General features: G+C 35.8%; 1 protein-coding gene across 2 annotated transcripts; it reads right to left on the bottom strand.

The window, feature by feature from the left end:
- Window positions 1-298: 298 nt before the first annotated feature.
- On the bottom strand, window positions 299-20,617 carry LOC132181121 (isoleucine--tRNA ligase, chloroplastic/mitochondrial). Of its 2 annotated transcripts, XM_059594201.1 has the most exons (22): window positions 20,337-20,617; window positions 17,164-17,362; window positions 16,844-16,998; window positions 16,633-16,734; window positions 14,677-14,746; window positions 13,893-14,005; window positions 13,589-13,657; window positions 12,732-12,839; window positions 12,146-12,296; window positions 10,654-10,885; window positions 10,169-10,455; window positions 9,920-10,056; window positions 9,353-9,500; window positions 9,014-9,145; window positions 7,830-7,958; window positions 6,977-7,104; window positions 6,696-6,860; window positions 6,318-6,443; window positions 3,094-3,167; window positions 2,064-2,313; window positions 1,408-1,587; window positions 299-761 (listed from the first exon to the last, which is right to left on the bottom strand). In XM_059594201.1, the coding sequence occupies exons 1-22, from the start codon at window positions 20,424-20,426 to the stop codon at window positions 519-521; spliced, it is 3,288 nt and encodes a 1,095-aa protein (XP_059450184.1). In that variant the 5' UTR covers window positions 20,427-20,617; the 3' UTR covers window positions 299-518. The 2 variants fall into 2 exon arrangements, with proteins under 2 accessions (XP_059450184.1, XP_059450193.1); XM_059594210.1 differs by lacking the exon at window positions 20,337-20,617 and having other exon boundaries at window positions 16,844-17,049; window positions 17,164-17,254.
- Between the last annotated feature and the right edge of the window lie 769 nt (window positions 20,618-21,386).

Raw genomic sequence — 21,386 nt, 5'->3', positions numbered from 1 at the left:
GTCAAACAAAATTTTATCATTATCATAACCATCGATTGTCATTCATTTTTTCTACTTACCAAAAAAAAAAAAAAAAAAAAAAGGGGGTTGCATAATTTGTCTGTATTTAGTTTGTTATTATGATAAATATGTATAGATTGCGGGGTAATTACCAAATAAACTAATTAATTTGAAATTGGAGCAATAAAAAATCTTGGAATTCTATGGGATCAGGATGTCATCTTCCAAGCACTCTTCTCAAGTTTCTGATCATTTTCTTTTTGCTGACAATTTGATGATCTTTGCGTAAGCAAATACCTTGTAAGCCAACCATTTTTTTGATTGTCTCAACAAATACTTTGTGCAAAAACTGGATTTTCGCTTGCGGTATTGGAAGCCAGAAAAGACTATACTGGTCGAATCAAATAAATCTAAGGGTAAAGTGAAATTGAAATTGAAATGCTTGAAGCTCTAAAATTTGAATTGGCCCAATAAAATCTTGTGTCAGCTAGATCGAAAATTTTGCAGCTCTCCAAATCTCAGCTTGTAACTGCTACAGCTGGAATTGGTTGAACACCTACCACATTATAGCAGCGGCTGCAAAGGGTGGGGTGCTCCAGAAAAGAGCCAACTTGGGGTGAAAAATTCCAGCATCTTTCACACTTGGAGCCCTCAGCACGAGACACACCAATCCAAACCTTGTTCTGTCCTTGAATGAGGCACTCTCCACTGAATGGTATGCGTGAAATCAGCTCATTCACTAAAGAGGGAAGAACCTCTGCCTGCAGATTGCCAGGTAAGAAGAACAATATGTTTTTAAGCGGTTCAGGCACCTAAATAAAATACAATACAATGAAAAGTCATAGCTTCTTGGTGTCGTCTTTTTTTTTTTTTTCTTTTCCCAACATCATGGTCATATAACTAGTACTTGCTCTTCATAGCGTATTCACAACTAACTCAGCAAATATTTAGCTAAATTTTAGTTAAAGAACACTTTTCTTTTTATATATTTTAACTAATCACTTTCCTAAAGCACCTATATTCAGCTCAGCATTTTAGCTACAATTTCACTATTCCATTAAAAATATTATTTCTTGATCTATTTCTACTACTATCAAAGCCGAGAGAAAATCGTATTGAATACTTTATTAGTTTTGGCTAGCTGGATCTGAGTTTTTTTATTTTTTTTTATTTATTGATATTTTTGGCTAGTCAAAATAACCTTACGAGCAATAGATGAATTTCCTAAACATAGCCAAGACAGATTTACTCAAGCCAATTTGTTGAACTGGTATGTTGGTGCTCATTGCACCACATCAGTGTCTTCCCCCGACTAAAAGGAGAAAACGCAATGAACAGCCTTACCTGGATCACTAAATAGAGTTGATCAGTTAAGAGTAGATGCAAATACCACAAAGCTCAACATACCTGAGATGTTATAAATATGCGATGCAATGTGTCTGCATCATTGTTTGCTGCACACATCTCACACAATCTAGATGCCAGGCTGGTATCGGATGTCTGGAGATAAACCTTTGCTTCTAAACTGGAACCAATCAGTTTCTCACCACGAGCAACCTCTAGGACTTTATTCACCTCATTTCGCAGCTGGTCAAGTAGATTGCAGAAAGATATCACTAGCAGTCCCCCAATTTTTACAAAATTAACTTCTAACATGGCATTTCAAAAGGGAGATAATTAAATAAAAGGAAATTGAAAGTTACTCAGCATGACAACTGTGAAATCAGAGACCAAATAAAAATTTAAATTGTATATAGTAGTCAGAGTGCATCAGGAGTATCTCTCGTATGTGGAAGTACCAAAACACTTTCCAACTTCGTTTTTCATGAAAATATCACCAGAAATATTATCAGATGTCTCTTTATGAGCAACAAAACTTCCAAATGTCCTTCAATACAGAATTTGGGAGAGAAAAAAGGTTTTCGAGACATTCATGAGAACAAAAGGTTATAAGTCAGTTCACTTCGCTGTCAACAATCCATTATTGAGATGAGAACATACATCCAGAATACACAAACCCTCAATTAGGTCAGTTTGTGATCATTAAATAAAAACAGTATTACCTCGAGAACTTTTGTCCAGAAGCCAATTTCTTTGGTAGGAAAAGCAAGCCATGTTTCATTCAGGGTTGGCCATCTTGATTCAAAAACAAATTCAGCAATAGAACCATCTTCTATGGTATAATGAAAGGGAAGGTTTTGCCATGCATCCTCAGCCAAATGGGGCAAAAGTGGAGCAATTACTCTCACAATGGAAAGCATATGTGCTGCAAGAACTGTTTGACAACTTCTCCTTGTAAAACTTGTTGTGCCCCTGAAATTTACCAACTTTGGGTGAGAGAGAGAGAGAGAAACTTTCACTGCACCTATTTGGGGGATTAACAGAAAACATCAAAAGCTTATATTTTGAAACTTCGAATAACATTATGTATCGCACAAACACATTTAGACTAAAAATCTTGGAGATATGTGCCACAAACTGGTGAATGAATGAGCAGGACCCCTACACAGGGCTGGAAAAAGAAGGCAGTTGGCGTGCCTCTTGCACCATTGAGGTGTAAGCATCAAGGCTAGCAATGTAAGGCTACATTTTAATCAGTCATATGTAGATAGACACTTCAACAGGATGAGGTTTTACGAAACATAGTTCAACTAAAGCAAAGAAACTTGTCAAAGTATGTGCATCCGTGTGTGCATGTGCTATGCTTATCCACATAGGGCGCATAGCTCCATACATGAGTCTGCATGGAACTGCTTGAAAGGGATTTTCAAGGTTCTGGAGGTTCAATAAATTGTTAGAAGAAAAAGCATCTAACAGAACTCTCTCCTACCAAGTTTGGCAAATACTTTGGGACAACCAAATCTAGAGTTTAGACAGAGCAGACAAAATCCAAAAGTTTCACTTTATTTCCAATATCTGGATAACTGGTTTTAAGGCTTTAATTTAACTAACCCACATGTGCTAACGGAGAAACTGGACAAATGTAACACACGAGTTTGCAACGAATGCGAATGCATGGAAAATCAACATTTTCATTTTAAAAGCATGTCTAATGCAGTATTTCAAGATCAAAAAGAGTATGGGAAGAATTACCCAACATAAAGTCGATCTTTCGCAACATCAAAATAGAAATTTGATAGGTCAACAATGACAAATCGTTGTATGATCTGAAAATGAAAACAGAACGCCTCCATTCAAAATTCCACAGAATAGGCAAATCAAAGAGTAGATTGAGAAGTGTTTTCTTCTAAAAAAAGGGCAAGTACACGTGAAGAATCAAACTTAAGTATCAACTATTAATGAGAAACTAACAATTTCATGCATTTCTAGTGGGCACTGTCTTACAAATTGATCCAGCCTAGTATAGTTTCTATGGAACAAAGAATGATAAAGTTAGTAGTCCGCTTCTTTTGCACTTGGTGGTCACTCCTTTTAAATGACAATGCAAGTGTTGCTTGATTATTAGAAAAAAAAAATGATTAGATGCAGTTATCCATCCTAAGCTATAGAGTAGTAATTTGCAATGTTCCCTTTAAACTATGAAATTTTTTCAATCACCACACTAACAAGATTAAATTGTATTGTCCAAATTTATGACAAAATTAATAGATTGATGGGCAGGTGGGGGTGCACCACAAAATTAACGTATTAGTGCACATTAATTTGTAATGTTCATCTCAGTCCACTAATTTGTTAATTTTTTTTGGATAGTGAGGTGGACATAGTAAACTAATATTGAATTTGCATTGTCAAAAAAATGGAGAGGCGGTTGGCAGGTTAGAAGAGGCTCATCAAAGGGAGGTAGGTTGACTTTGATTAAGAGTACTTTGTCCAATTTGCTCACATACTATTTGTCTTAGTTTCCCATTCCATTGGGTGTGGCTAATAGGATTAAGAAACTTCAGAGAGATTTTTTATAAGGAGTCATCAATGAGTTTAAGTTCCATTTAAATGGTCAAAGATTTGTTCTCTTAAGCAATCTGGTGGTTTGGGGGTAAGAAACTTGATTTAGTTTAATTAAGCACAGTAAGATAAGTGGTTATGGTGGTATTCTACGGCGAAGGAGGCTTTATGGCCTTTGATGATGGAAGCAAAATATGATGGTATGAGTGAAGGTCGGTGTTTTAAGGAGGTTGAGGGGGCCTTTGAGTTGGAGTGTGGAAACATATTAGGAGGGGGTGGGGAGTTTTTCAAATTTGTCAGATATGAAGTGGCAGATGGATCTAAGATTAGGTTCTGACATGATATATGATGCGGGGATCAACCGCTGAAGGAATCTTTTCCGAAATTGTCTAGTATTGCTTGTTGTAAGGAGGCGTGGGTTGCGGATAATATGCAGTTTTCCAATGGTGATATTCAGTGGAATGTATCTTTATAAGATATGTACAAAATTGGGAGGTAGATTTGGAGATTGTGTTTTTTGATTTGTTGTATTCCCTTAGATGGAGACAAGGTGGTGATGATTGCTTTCGGTGGATCCCTTCAAAGAGGAGGAAGTTTGTGTTTTTTCACGAGTTATCTAGTTCGAGGGGTTCAACTTTTCCCTGAAAGAGTATTTAAAAAGTCAATGTGCCTTTGAGAGTTTTTTTTTTTTTTTTTTTAATGTCGGCAATGGCTCTTGGTAAGATTCTTACTTTAGATAACTTGAGAAAGAGAAGAGTAATAGAGGTGGAATGATGTTGCATGCGTAAGAGTGGGGAATCTATAAATCATCTTTTACTCGACCTTTCATGATTGGGAATTGGAGGAGGTTTCGAGATTCTTCGAATTGCTCTATTCACAACAGGCAAGGCAAGGTGGAGTAGATAAAATTAGTTGGCTCCCCTCGAAGAGGAAAATTTTTGAGGTGAAGTCTTTCTACAAGGTGAAGTTAAATTCAGCCCCGGTGGATGGTCCGTGGAAGCTTATTTGGAAGAGTAAAGCTCCTCCGAGGGTGGCCTTTTTTGTTTGGACTGTGGTTATGGGGAAAATTTTAACATTGGACAACTTACGAAAGAAGAACATCATTGTGATGGAATGGTGTTATATGTGCAAGAAGAGTGGCGAATCTATTGATCACCTTTTAGTGCATTGTGAAGTTGCTGTAGAGGTATGGAATATGATCCTCCAGCTATTTGGTATAACGTGGGTGATGCCGGGGAGTTTGAAGGAATGCTTGGGAAGTTGGAGAGGGCAAAGGGGAAAGCAATCAGCCGTGCACATTTGGAGGATGGCTCCTTTGTGTGTAATGTGGTCCTTATGGAGAGAGAGGAATGCGCGGAGCTTTGAGGATCATGAAATGGGCAATACAGAATTGAAGCAAAGGGTTCTACAAACACTCTTCTCTTGGAGGGTATTGGGGTCTTCTTCGCAAGCTTTAACACTTACGGAATTTATAGATTTATATGCGTCCTTTTTAGTTTAAAGCTCGTGTAGTGGGCTCTTTTGTATACTTCCTATGTACATGGGTTGCGCCCCTTGTGCTTTTAATACAATGACTATTACTTATCAAAAAAAAATCATCTTTTACTCTATTGTGAAGTGCCAAGAGAATTATGGAGTACAATTTTTAGCCTCTTCGGAGTAGAATGGGTTATGCCTAGAAGCCTAGAAGGGTTATAGACTTAATAGATTGTTGGCGAGATCATGTTGAAATTTGTTCAGCTTTAGCCACTTGAAGGATATCCCCGTTGCACTTACTATAGAGCATATGGAGAGAACGGAATGCAAGATGTTTTCAAGATTGTGAGAACTCAATGGATGAGCTCAAGACCATCTTGGTCAAATCGCTTTATATTTGGATAGGTGCGTATAACATTTTTCATGTTTCTAACTATTTTGAATTAGTGGATTTTTGTTCTTCTTTTAGCCAATAATGGGGACTCTCCTTATATACATCATGTGTACTAGGGTTACGCCCCTCTGTGCTCATTAATGATACGCATTACTAACCAAAAAAAGATGTTGATTGCAAAAATATATAGTTTTGGGAGGACATTGCAAATGACCTCATAGTTTAGGGAGAATAGTTGCAACTAACCCAAAAAAATTTCTGCAGAGCTATAAAACCATATGTATAGATCAAAAATCAGCATTCCCTCTTCGAATGTCATGATAAGTTTACTTTTTTTTCTTCTTTGTTTTCATTTATGATCATGGTGTACCAATCCTTATACAAACATATACCAAATCTTGTACTCCTAAACTGTGACTTTGATAATTGTCAACATTGATAAAATAACTCCACTTTTGAATGCTAACCACCTCATAAAGCATGAACTCCAAAATCCGAGCAGTAAATTAGACAAATAAATCAAACAAGATCAGAGAATATTTACCTGAAATATTTTAAAAAATTGATATTTTTCATAGCTCACTTTAATGTTCATTGTAAAATTTTCAAGCTGAAACAACGCATGTTGATCAATCTTTGGAAGATTGTGGTATGAAACAGCATAATCAGCCTGCCAATAGACATAGCCCAATATTAAGTAAAAGAAGCAAGACGAGAGATGAAATGGCATTAAAAAAATAATTTAAAAATAATATTGGAACTTAAATTAAAATTTAAAAGCAAGACAAATTAACTAATGCATATAATGCATCACAAGTTTCTTTTAAGAGAAAGAGGTAACAAATGATAAATAGTGAAAGACTTTGGGAATGTGGAAACAAATAAAATTATGGTGAAGCGCAGATTGTCAAGTTGGCCGTACCCTCCAGTCATGCAGATTCCCCAAAAGGTATCTCAATGTTCCACGGAGCTTCCTATAAATGTCAGACATTTGACGGAGGACTTGAGGGCCAATCATCATATCAGCTGTATAATCTACACTAGAAACCCAAAGTCGCAGGACATCAGCCCCATAGCTAGGTGCTTCCTGCCAACAGAAACCAAAACATTAAGCATCCAAATGCCATCAGACCTTGGCTTAAGTGGATAAGGGAAGGTATAGAGTTGGAATAGGTCTTTGATTCAACTATAGAGAAGATTGACCTTTGAATTTTTTCCTCCTTCGATCACAGCACGTGGATCTACAACATTACCCAAAGATTTGCTCATCTTTAAACCTCTCTCATCCAATACAAATCCATGTGTTATAACACTGGCATATGGAGCCTTTCCTGTATCAAAGAAAAGTGTGACATCATAGTGTCTAGTCGTTCAACATCAATTATTTCATTTAAAATAATCAATGGCTTAAAATGTGACAAGAGGAATGTACACTATCACGCAAACAGAAAAACTAGAATTCCAGCGGCCACAATCGTAAGTCCAGGGCAATTGCAAGTCTCACAATGTACACTAGAATGCACCATATATTGTGTTCCAAAGATCCAAAATCAATCTAGGATAAACTACATTCAGAAGCGTCATTCGAAATCCCAATTAAAGTAATTGTAATTCAGAAACAGATCAGCAGTAATGTAATTTGTCATTGTCCCACAAAAATCTCATTTATTAACCTTGTGGTTTTTTGATAGCCTGATACAAGCACCCAACATTATTCTGAAAAGTTTTTTTGATAAATAAGTAATTCAGTACTGCTTGGGCATAAGAACCAAAATTATAGAGATGACAAAGTTAAGATCTTACAATTTATCTCCTTTTAGGAAAAGCATATACCATTTTCATCTAAATTTTTTACAATCACATCAGGAAGTGTTGTTCAGATGGGATTGCAATTTTTCAGGAATTGATGACCACAGGCAAGAGACCAATGTGCCTGAAATTTTAACTTTTGAGACTAAGAATAATAAGTTCTTAACGAAGTGAGCTGAATAAAAAAAATGCTCCATTCCAGAAAAAGAAAAGAAAACAATATCAAAGCTGTTCAGATGCTCATTACCTCTTGTAGCAACACTTGTTAACAGAGAACTTTGGAACCACCCACGATGCTGATCAGTGCCTTCAAGGTACAAGTCTGCAGGAATACTAAGGCCATTTCTTTTACCCAAGACTGCAGCCCAAGAAGAGCCTGAAAAATAAAGTAAGAAGCTAAGGAAAACCAGAATCCTTGTATCAGAATAGGAGATAAAATCATGGACCCCTTTCAAACAGCAGTTACAGAATTCAGAAGCTAAATGAAGGTATGCTCATGCATGCAAAATAAAAATAAATAATATTTAATGTATGTAAGAAAGACGTGACTAATAGAAAGCCAGAAGCAATCTGACAAAGTAATGCACTTATACAGCAAACCCGTCAATAATATACAATATAGTTGGCATGCAGAAGATTTGACTTCCAACTATACTAGTTAGAGACTCATGCCAAAGGTTATTCACCAAGTAGCAAGAATTCAGTGCTTAAACACAGCTTTCCCAGAGTCACCCAAGCTTGCCCCTACTCCAGCCCTCACGATTATTTCCAACAAATTATGAAGGTAGCATATATTCCCGTTTAAGGCACACTAGGTGGCTGGAGAATTTACATTATGCAAGATTTCAGTCAACAATGAGATCTTCAAAATACTAGGTTTAAACCTGAAGGGACCACGTTCAAACATAAGCATCTGTTTATAATTATATTTTCTGCTAATATGATTCCAAAACAATTTCCTAGTCAAAAAGTAATGGGCTCTAATTGAGCTATTTAAGTGAAAGTTGTGTAGTGCGTACAAGTTACTATTATAACTAAAGAAAACTCTGACTGGAATAGCACACAACCACTAAACATTGACAAATTAAGAAGGAATAATTTCTCAATAATTGAACATTTTACATTACTCTTTCCACTAAACAGAAATCCAGCAAAAACTAACCACAAGATAGATGAATGAACTTTGCCTATTCGGTACAATCTCAGATATTACGAACAATGACCACTGAGGTATAACTGTGTTATTTGAAAGAATATACACTTTAAGATCGTCTTTATACAGGTGAGAACATAAACCGGCAATCATGAAATTACATGAAATAGCTAAGTAGGTCCATATATATATTTTTTCCCTGAGCCCAAAAATGAGAAAAGAACAAAGAAAAGAAAAGAAAAGGCTTGAATATTTTTTACATTTCAGTATTATTATACCTGAATCAAACCATACATCCATAGTATCGGTCCCCTTCTCATAATCTGATGCTTTTTCACGATATTTCTCAGGAAGAAGATCTTCTACCGTCATGTACCACCATGCATCACTACCCTTTTGGGCTATTATCGCTGCCAAACAAATGATAAAAACAGCCATAACATTCGTTAGTTGGACATAAACCTTTAATAGGTCCAACATACTCAGGTCAGCTAAATTCATGTGGAAGCAGAAATTTTAATACTTGCTGCTTCGGCTCAGAAGAGGATAACACTTGTCCCGAATATGAACATAACTTAGTAAAGGAGAAAGCAATCAATGTTGTAAAGAGCTCTCACTCTTGATATGATTGATTGTCTCTTCATTCATAAGAGGTTCCTTCGACTGCATATGATAAAAGACTGGAATGGGCAGGCCCCATGTCCTTTGTCGCGATATACACCAATCAGAGCGGATGGAAGTCATCGTAGAAATTCTGTTTTCTGACTGAACAATCATCAATCATATGTAGAAGATACAATGAGTAAGGATACATCATACCATGACAAAAGACAAATATTGCATAAATTTATTTCTTTCTAGTAAGAAATGAGGAAAACATAGACGTATATATGATGCTTTCATATTACCCACATGATTCCTATGCAATAAATACTCAGAAGTACATCAAAACAAGAACTCGAATGCAGTTCTGTGGCAAAGTAATTGCTAAAAGCTAAAACAAACTTACTATCATGCAATGAAATGAAAAGAGCAATATGAACCAGAACCACATAACTTTATAAAAAAATAAGGAAACCGAAGCATGAATTAGAATAGAACGGGCATAAATAAACATTGGGAAACATATCTCATACAATCCCTAAAATCCAAGGCTAGGATTCCTCGTAGTCTAACACCATTACCTGCGGAGGAATCCATTTTACGTCACCAATCGCATTCATAGCAGCCTCTCGAAACCCTTCCACTGATGCAAACCACTGCTCTGTTGCCCTAAATATTGTAGGCTTTTTGCTTCGCCAATCATATGGATACTTGTGTTCTGCACACGAGAATCAATTGAGGAATTTTATTAATAACAAGGGCTGTTTCATTGTCAGGAGAAAATAACAAGGGATTTCCTTGATGGTTGATTTGGGGAAAAGACAACACACCGTATGATTCTTCCATGACAATTGACAAATGTTCATCCAAGTATTTTGCAACCGCAACATTACCATCCCCAAGTACATCAAGCCCACTAAACTGTCCAGCTTCTTCAGTAAACTTTCCATCATCATCTACAGGGGAAAGTACAGGCAGTCCATACTTAAGGCCAGTCACATAATCCTCCTGACCATGTCCAGGAGCAGTATGGACCAGTCCAGTTCCTGACTCTGTTGTAATATAATCTCCTCCGATGACAACAGGACATTCTCTGTTATCTATTGGATGGATATACCTGAAACCAACATTGACAACCATACCTTAGAGAATACATTTCTTTATATATACCAAATAGACAATGCATTTTACTAACACAACAAGTTCCATAGACAAGTTAATTGTGCAATAAGCTCTTTCATTTCTATAAAAAGATAAATGTATAATAGGAGAATCTAGGTATTGTTTAGTTTTAGGTTCCTAATTGCATTCAGACCTGAAGTTTTCAAGATCTGATCCCGATAGTAGTTTTTTAACGATAAGCTTCACTCCCCATTTTGCTTCTAATGTCGGCACAAGATCCGAAGCTACAATAAGGAAAGGCTTCTTCGATTCCTTAAGAATATTTCCAAGCCTTTGTTTTTTATTTCCAGCAGACAAAGAAGCATCTCCTGAGAGTGACTGTACTTCAACTATGGCGTATTGAAGCTTGGCACTCACTGCGACCGCTGATCACAAGATAACAGTGAAAAATAAAAAGGGTTACAGCATACCCTGTTGCAGAAGTTCATATAATGAGATGCACACATGCATGAGAGAGAGAGAGAGAGAGAGCCTCTGAATTTTAACCGTAGATAGATGCCTTTTTTTTCCTATGATGATGTTGCTACTTATATAATAGAAGATCCATCCACACACAAACATTCAAAAGCAAATATTTTATAGTCAAAGATAGACGGTTTGTATGAGTATGAAGAGTGAGGAGTCCATAGATCATCTTCTTGTTCATTCTGAAGTGGCGCAAGAATTATGGGTGCACTCTTTCGTCTTTTTGTTATAGAGTGGGTCATGCCTAGAAGGTTGATAATGTTGTTGGGTAGCTGGAGAGGCCAATTGGGAAGCCATAATATTTTAGAAGTCCGGAGGAAGGGTCCTTTGTGGTTAATGTGGTGCATTTGGAGAGAGCGGAACACAAGGAGCTTTGAAGATTACAAGATTTTGGTGGTAAAACTAAAATCTGTTATGTTCAAATTTCTTTATGCATAGATAGTGGCGTGCAATAGTCCTCATTTTTCTAATTTTACTTTGTTTTTGGACTTCTGTTTTTCTTTTTCTCCCTAATAGAGATCTTTTATGTATACTTTCTATGTATTTGGGTTGTGCCTCTATGCGATTCCTAATGAGATTGAATTACTTATAAAAAAAATAAAAAATGATAATAAACTTTTTACACCAAGGCATGAGTATTTCTCTTGCTGTCAACTCTCTTAAAACCATGCCATACATGATCAGAACTTTATGAGAAGGAACCATGAAACCATGATTATTTATTATTGATTTTTAATCTGAAATTGAAAACAATAAGAGTCTTCATTCAGATTGCACATCAGTGATTTCCTTTGCTTGTAACTATCCCACAACCTAAGCTTCACGTTTTCTTTTGCAATATACGCATTCCCACTGATTATATGAAAGAGGAAAACTGGAATTCACCACTTCAATGACGTAAAGGTCTGATGAGCATATTTTGATCTATAGTGCATCGGTTATAGAGAAAAGGGGAAAGAATCCATTTAACCATCAGAAAGGTAAAGTTTCTCAAATCAAGTAAAACAACAAGGTTAGAGTTGAAGGCATAGGACGCAAAATTATATATTACAACCATTAAAATGTTTTTTCAGTAAATAGATCATATACTAATTTTCACCAGCATTAGTAAAATTTATGCTAGCAAAATATGTCAAATGCAACATAAATGGAAAACTCACCAGCATTGGCTGGAATAGTCCAGGGAGTAGTGGTCCATATCGCCAAGCATAAATCTGGGAAAAATTCTTCTAATAAGCCACTTGAAGTTGTAGGAGCATTTACTAATCTGAAAATAGCATATATGCTTCTAGAAACATGCCCCTCAGGATACTGCATATAAATTTCTCGTTAATTAACAAATAAGAATCATGCCAATATTGCAATATAATATAAGCAAGCAACATGATATCTAGGTTTGAGCATGGGCCTTATTCTAAGTTTCAAGCCATACATAACAAATTGTAACAAAATAGTGAACCAATTGAGGAAAAACAACTAATCTTTGAATTTACTGAATCATTGCCTAGAATGTCAACTGAACAATAAGAGAATGCATTTGAATTATTAACAAATACTAATCCGAGTCTGGAAAGGGTTATCAGGAGTACAGCATCATGGTAGAAGGAAAATGACTATTTGAACACAATCCAAGCTTAACTAAATCTACTTAAGAGCTCCTCAATATAGGAAATTAAATTTGTGTAACATGTTCCATATGAGGTTTAATGCAAGAGAAGGGAAAAAAAAAAAGGTATACTATAGTACCTCCAACTCAGCCTCTGCAAGAGCAGTTCGTGATGAAGGACTCCAGTGAACTGGTTTCCGGCCTCGGTAGATATACCCTTGAATGGCCATCTGGCCAAATACTTCAATCTAGCAGATTATACAACATAAATGGAACAATTTTTCAGTGACTCGACCACATTTATAGTCAACATACTTAACCAAAAAAGGTGCAATAAACATGAAACAGATTGAGGCTTTTTTCTTTCTTGGTAAAATTTGTTTTCCAAGTGCCATCAGCAACCCTTGATATCTATCTTGTTGACATATGGCTAATTGTTGATGTATGGATGCACCAGTTGCACTTAGCTTCTATCTTAGACAAATTTATGAACTTATGGCTGCATATCAAACCATAAATTATCCTCTAAAACTAATACCAACTACTGATGCGGCTTCATTTCTGGATCAATTTGAGGATTACATTGTTAACATATAGATGCAAATTGCTCATTTCTTTTTGTATATGCTCTTTATGTGGACTGCAGGATGGCTTGCTCCCCTGGAGATCAATTTCCCTGATTTTCTTTTTATGTTCTCTTCTTCTTTCTCATCTACTTAGTCGCTCTCTTGTATACTTCCTATGTACTTGGGTTGCGCCCCTCTGCGCTCTTTAATGCATTATTACTTATAAAAAAAAACATATAGATGCAACATCCATACTAGATGTCAACTTTATGCAAATTAGTCAATTTTGAGTCTCCATAAGCTGCCATAGTATATCCTAAATGGTTTGACTTATTCAAAACTTTTTTAACATGAGAGACAGAACATAAGGAGTGGTAAAAGCTACATTCATTTTAAAGCAAAATCAACATGAGCAAAGCTGAAGCAATTACCTGGGCAGCTTCATATTCTGGATCAAGAGTTAGATAGGGGTTACTCCAGTCTGCCCATACTCCGTACCGCTGCAAACATTAAACAATAATACCTGAAGTTCAATTGTGTCCCTAGCAGAAGGTGCTCATCTAATTGAAACTAAAAAACTAAATATTAGCATTCCGTAAAGACAGATAAAGGCAACATATTTGATAATTAATTAGTTCTTAAACATTACAGACACCTAATAGAAAACAAAACTTTTACATGACAATATGGATCAAAATACAAGCAATGAATTGAGACAATAAAGGGGGATGTGACCTTAAATGATGTCATCTGATTTTGAACAGTTTGTTTGGCAAATTTAGCCGCCTTTGCTCTCAACTTCAACGGTGTGAGATCCTTTCTGGCATCTTGATCCAGAGACTGCAGAACTGAAATACTTGAAAGTGACAGTAAATGTCAAGCATGCGTCAAACTTCTACTTGAGGTTCCACAAAAACCAGTAGTAGAGTTGTCTCTTACCCAAAATAAAAGTGCACTCATGGCATTCAATTACTAGAAATCCACAAGCTAAGCTCACTTTTAGCAACCAAGATCAAAGTTTACGACTCAAATAGGAAGTTTTAAAACTTTTCAGTATTTCAGGGGCCATAACTTTATTAGATAGTTTGCTAATTATAAGTTGCATAATCCAATACAATTTAATTAAAAAAAAAATGAAATTATGTCACAACCCCCTCGAGCTTTCGGGATTTTTGAAATTGAAACCCCAGTTTTTAATTTGATAAAATGAAGACCCGTGCTTTGAATATTTGTAAATCGAGACTCCATTAGTATTTTCCGTAAAAAAAATTGAAGTAATCGAGATTTCATTAAAAGCGTAAGGTGCTCCTAGGTATACAAGAAGTATACAAGCGAAGCCACCTAACAATTAGGAGCAAAAAATAACAAGAAAGGAAAAAGTATATATACTAATAAGATTCAGAGAGGGGTAACATGTTGAGGCCTTATCTCAAACTGACAAACCAACCATACTAAACTGAGAAAGTCCAAAGCGGGTGCCATCAGGCCAAAACAAAATAAAAAATCATAACACACTTACCTTTCAACTCAATAGGTAGCCCATGACAATCCCACCCTGGCACATAATGAACTTTGTAGTTTTGAAGAAGCTGCTCAAAGACAAAAGAACAAAATGAGAAGAATGAACTTAATTTGATTTTGCTTAGTTTTGAAGGTTCATCAAAAATAAAATAAACATAGGGGCCAAATTTGTCAAATGAAAGCTGTTTTGTTCTACTTCTATTAGTTCATTATAAGCATACACGCTTTAACACTGCCATGAATAAAAAATAAATAAATAAATAAAAGCACCTTATAATCTATGGTTTCTAACACAAAATAAGCACATCTAGGCCTAAATTGGTATATTATGGAAAAAAAAGTGTTGAACCAACTTCATAAACTACTATTTTCTCAAGCAGGAACAAGGATGCTGATGTAGGACGATATTTACCTATATTTTCGGTAAAAACAAAAATAAGGAAAATATCAAAAATAATATTAGAGCAGCGCCACTTGATTAGAATTTTATCCGTTCTCAGACAATGGAAGTACAAAAGAAAAGATTGTCACAATTCCCGCTGATTATCAATTTTATGTTAGGATTTTATTTTATTTTATTAGGACTTTATTTCCTTTCCTTAATAAGGTTAGATTTGCTTTAATTATTTTCCTTTCCCTATTAGGATTATGTTTACTATTGTTACTAGGATTATGTTTACTTTCTTACTAGGATTAGGTTTACTTTCTTACTAGGATTAGATTTACTTTCTCTATTAGGATTAGATTTACTTTCTCTACTAGGAGTAGGTTTACTTTCTCTACAAGTATTCATCTTCTATAAATAGGCTTGCTTATTATGTAAAACTCAACTCATTGAATTATTATCAAATCAGAGAATTCTCTCTCAAATACTCTGCGGAATTTTATTTTTCTTTTAGCTTGCGGGCTTGATTTATCTTTTGAGTAGAAGACGAAGACGCTTCTCCTTACAGAATCAAAGACACTGCTCTTTGATTAGTTACCTTAGTCTTCCGCTACATCAGATGCTGATGATGATAAAGAAAATTCTTGCATAGATCTTTAATTCGTTTTATAAAATTAAAGCGGCAGAAGACGAATGACATCATGACGTAGCATGAAACAACAAGGCCACACTACAGTCTACTTGTGCAAAAATATTTTGTATAATTACACACTTAGAAACTGTTGGATTATCAAGAAAAGAGAAAACATTGGAAACTATTGACTTTACCCATCCCATTTCCCCTTTTTACCCTTCTTGCTTGGGGGTGGGGGGTTTGGAATAGTTTGTTTCTCTCTAAACCATTTCAATTAACACCCAAAGTGACCAGAGACAAAAAATGAAGCATCAATGTTAAAGTATTATTTTACATGATTAAAAGATCACATTGATTCTGTTCAATAGTTAGATGGCAATTATTTTGGCTACTCAAACAGCCTGGTTGGAAAAATTCAAAATTCAGGAAAATGTGTTAAAGTTGTTAACAGTGTCGCAAAAGGACTCTAAAATCAAAATTTTGAACTCTTTGGTTGCAAGTAACCCAAATATTCAAACTAATATTGCAAATCTCGAGAAAGCTAAACAGGCCAACACTGTTTGAGATCTTGCATTATACTCGAATCTCCTTACTAAAATTTCAGTGGTGACTTTCCAGTCACAGGATTCCACTGGATGTTCCAACCTATTTTGGGGCAGCCATACTAAGAGCAGCTTAGCACATAAGCAGTTTCTTCCCTTTTTTTTTTATATAAAAAAAATTTTTAAAAAAAAAGTGGTGGTGGTGGTGGTGTGGCATAAGATTGTCAGCAGTTTGTCTGTGTACATAAATGCAAACGCATTACCATAGGAAAGTGTAGGCTTTCAAGTTTCTATGTGTTTGTATGTGTCTCGAATTAATGTTATGAAATTGAATATCAAGTAAATTTGCAAAGGTAAGAGATTAGATTCTAAATTTAAGGGAGAGAGAAGTACCTTATAACGATTGATTATATCTTTCAAAATCTTATTTAGTGCATGCCCCATGTGAAGATCACCATTGGCATATGGAGGACCATCATGAAGAACAAAATTTCCCTGAAAGAGTAATCAAAAGTCAGCCAATACATTTCCATGAAAGAGTAACCAAAAGTTGGCTAATACATCCAAAGAACTATACAAACCCTAAGAAGACTAAAAAACTCACCCCATTATTTCTATCCACAACTCTCTTGTACACCTGATTGTCATCCCATATTTTCTGAATTTCAGGCTCCCTGACCAAAGAGTTTGCTCTCATGCCAAATGTTGTCTTTGGCAGATCAACTGTGTGCTTGTACTTTCCATCTTCTTGCTTTGCCCCTAAACTCTCAACCACAGCAAACAATCAGAAACTGGAGTTGCATGTATGCCCTTCAAAAGAAAACCAAAAATAGTATATCAAGAAACTCCTTATAGAAGATTGCATGACACTTGGTATATCTTTAAAAAACATATTCTGAGTAATAATATCAATGCATTACACACCTTCAGATGCTTTCTTTGCTGCCATGACAGGTCCTCGAGATCTTCGCTTTGAGGAAGAATAGAATTCATCACTGGAATAAGTAGAGTAGTGTGTCATGTTTAAGAGAGAGACAACTTTGACTGAAGGGCTTCTTCTGAAATAACATGAGCTGATAGAAGTGGTTCTCCTAAAAGATGAGCAAGTTCTTTGTGATAAAACCTGAGCATATACAACAGAGTTTATCAGTTGCAACTTAGAAATGCTATCATCATATGAGATGGATTCAACTGTAACAAAAACCTAATGTTTAAACATTGAGCAATTAAATAACTTAAACTAATTGATAAATCTTTCTAGTTATTTAATTGCATGCATTTTATTTCATACAAATATAGGTGTTGAAAGAAAAATGCAAAAAAGAACACTTTGAAAGGCCAGTGAAGATTTTGTGCACATTTTTTGATGCAGAGTTGAAAATCCCAAAGTCGGATAAGCCGGAAACTTCTTGATGAAAGGAATATATGCTTAGTTTGTAACTATGTTGCTACAGAGAGCTCACTGAAGGGTCGGTCATACCAGATGGTGGGCATATACGAAATTTTGCATAACAAAAAATGAAAGATGGAGATGGCACATTGAACTCTAATAGTTGCTTAATAGCCTGAATATCCTTCCAGTGAAGTTTTTTCCCGCATTATAGAAGGTTCATTTTCAACCCTAGTATTGCATCCAACATCCCGTAAGTCCAAATTGCTGAAACAGCACCCCAGAGAAACTTTAATTTCATTCTGAACTAACCCAAGTATGACCAATTGAATCTACAATAACATGTCAAAGGAATGGCCTTCAGTAACACTTGCAATCTACATTCCATGACCTAAAACCTATGTCCTCTGCCAGGATTTTGGAAAGAATTGTGAAAAAGGAAGGAAAAAAAAAAATCCCTAGTATCTAAAGCAATTTAATGATATTCCTTTCCTTTCTCTCGGAATTCCAAGATTTAAACAGATCCTTAAGCTACATTTGATATACAATATAAAAAAATGATGTGCAAACTTGGAACCTAACTTTAATAGGTTGTAGTAGGAGTAGTAATCAAAATATCATTAAAAGTGCAAAGCGTAACCTAATTACACAGGAAGTATAAAGGAGAAACGTCAAACTAGAAGGGGAAAAAAGAACAAGAAAATCATTAAAACAAATCACCAAGTGAGCTAAAAAGGAGTTGTTCAAGTGTAAAGAGAATAAAAAAAGGACTTGAGTTCCTCCAACGTCCTTTCTTAGTCCTCGAAATTTTGATCGGTTCTTTCCTTCCAAATGTACCACAAAAGGCAAGAAGACACCATTTTCTACACGACATCACTTTGAGAGAGCCCACCCATCCACCAGCAAGCAAACAAATCAACCACCCAACTAGGCATAACCCAAGACAACCCAAAGCGACTGCAAAAAGCATTCCATTAGGCACAAGAAACCTCACATTGGAAAAGAAGATGGTCCACGAACTTCCTATTCTCTTGCACATGAAGCACCTATCGACCACAATGGCATGCTGCTTCCTAAGATTATCCATGGTAAGAATCTTTCCTAGGGTCACTGACCAAGCAAATAAAGTCATTCTCAAAGGAACCTTGGTCGGCCAAATACTCTTCCAAGGAAAAGGAAGGCCATCTTTGCATGCAAGGACCTTGTAAAAGGAGCTAACATCAAACATCCCTTTGTATGAAACGACCCACCAAAACTTGTCTTCCCCTTTCCATCTCACTCTATGGGAATACAACAAAGTGAAGAATGAAGCCAACACATCTACCTCACAATCATGAGCTGCATTAACAAAGCTTACATTCCACTTAAGTGAACCACTAGAAAGATCGAAATGAACTGTAACAGAAGCATCCTTCACATGAGCAATGCTATATAAATCTGAAAAAGCATCATTAAGGGTCATCTCTCCACACTACACATCATCTCATAGTCTAATATTGGAACCATCTCCCAGCTCAAATCCGGTATGGCTATAAAACATCATCCACTCCCTTCTAACATTCTTCCATAGCTCCAACCCATATGGCCCAGGGGGATCAATAGAACACCACCCGCCCCAAGTACTACCAAAATTAGAATCCACAACAACTCTCCACCATGCCTCTCTCTCATGTACATAGTGCCACAACCAATTCCCTAAAAGAGCATGATTAAACATCTTCAAGTTCCGAATCCCCAAACCTCCCTCGAGAATTGGAGAGCATTAGATCAACTAACCAGGTGATATTTGATTCTTCGCCTAGCTCAGCCCACAAGAAATCTCGATGGAGCTTCAAATTGGGTGAAATGTTCTTATGCAAGATAACAATCCCACTTCTATGACCACTTAGAGTAAAAGATATAGCAACATACTTCAAAGTTGGTCCTATCTCTGTCATGGTTTAACCGGACTGTTTGTTCCATTGTCAAAAACTAAGACTTGTTTACCATCAATTTGAATGACTCTTACATTTGCAAGAACAAAATAAATTTTTTTTAGAAAAAAGAAAAAAAAAAGACAATGACATTAAATATAGCACCAACCACGACCTAAGGTTCTTTCAATGAATAATTACAAAATTGAAACACATAATAAAAGATAAAACTCTAACAAAAGAAAATACTATTCAAGTCTCTCTATTACATTTTACTAATCAATTGCTGAGCCACAAGCTAGATCCTGTTTTAGCCTTCCAAGATCCACAACCAATATATATATATATTGAATGCCATTGAACATTCATATAACACTCTAGAAATACCAACTTTGTGGCCCGAACTCACTGCATTGTCAAAAATCCTCACCCATTTCACAACAAGCACAGCACTCTCCCAAGTCACAACACAAAGCAATCAAAAACCTAAAAATCCATCTGTGTGTGCGAAACTCGCAATCATCACTTGCACTTAAAATTAGTTCAAACTCCAAATGCTCCGTTTGTTTGCCGAGAAAAGCTTACAGAGAACTAAAACAGAAAGCACACAGCAACCACTCCAACCTTAACCTTTTACAAGCCGTCTAGTTTTTCCTTTATTTTCTCGGGAACCAAACGTAAAGCAAGTTCTAACGCCCAATGCGTACTAGTTACTACGAACTGTTCAAAAGCCTAAGAAAAGCAGAGAATAAAGAGGTGAGTGTGTGTGCGTGTGTGTGTGAATTTATATATACCATATATGGGGAAGTTTGCATAAACGCCATCGTGGCGTCCCTGTGTTTGAGTGCGGAAGAGTTTGCAGCGAAGGATTTGAACAAAGACATGTTTGGCTTCGCTCACTCGAGCAAGAGCTAATCCATTTTGGGGACTAATAGATGGATAAAAAGATTATCGCAGTTTGTTTTCGCTTTTTTTGAGGGCGGCAATTCTCAACCCGGCCCGTTCCGGTCGAGCAGGCACGGTTGTTTTTAGAGGGATGGGAAAATTGGGAAGGATTATCGCAGGAAAATATTCCAGATAAGGCATTGTCGTTAATGTGCGTCGGGTGGTGTTTCTATACGCACGCTCTCACTACTTCATGAATAATTTCTGGTGATTTTTAAAATTATTATTGAATTTTTATTATTATTTTTTTAATTTAGTTGTAATTTTAAAAGTCACTTATAATTATAAGTGTAAAAAAATAGCTATAAAAAAGTGATAGTATGTATAGTATTACTCATTTTTCACGCTCATTTTCACCCCCCCCTTAAAGTAGCTTTTAAAACCACCAAACAATGGCTTTAAAAGCTACTAAGGGAGTGTGAAAATTGGTTTAAGAAAGTGTAGTGTTGCGCGGTGTTTTTTATTTTTTTTGTTTGAAAAACAGTTATAATTGTTTAGATTGTTTGTTAATATTTTTGTTTTAAGAATAAAAAAAAAAATGATAATATGTACAGATTTTAATAAGGAAAAATGTAATTTTTTTTCTAAGCAATATGAGAAACAGGTTACAAGGAACAAAATCCAAGAGGAGTAGGCTCCACAATAACATGCCCAAATAAAAATATAGGACAAGAAAATAATACAAATAAAAACTTAAAAAATGGCCAAAATATGGCCCGGTCCTCTATGAATTAGGATTCTCTCCGGTTTATTTAAACTGGAGAGTATTCAATTAATTATAGTGAAATGATATTTTTGTCCATTCAAAAAGTGAAAAGACAAAAATACCTATCAAGTATAACTTCTGTGTCCTCTGCATGTTGCACTTTTGCTAGCTAAGGTTGAAACCATTAGAACCA

Source organism: Corylus avellana, chromosome ca1 (assembly GCF_901000735.1).
Source record: "Corylus avellana chromosome ca1, CavTom2PMs-1.0".
NCBI classification, from domain to species: domain Eukaryota; kingdom Viridiplantae; phylum Streptophyta; class Magnoliopsida; order Fagales; family Betulaceae; genus Corylus; species Corylus avellana.
This window is presented reverse-complemented; position numbering and strand designations above follow the sequence as displayed.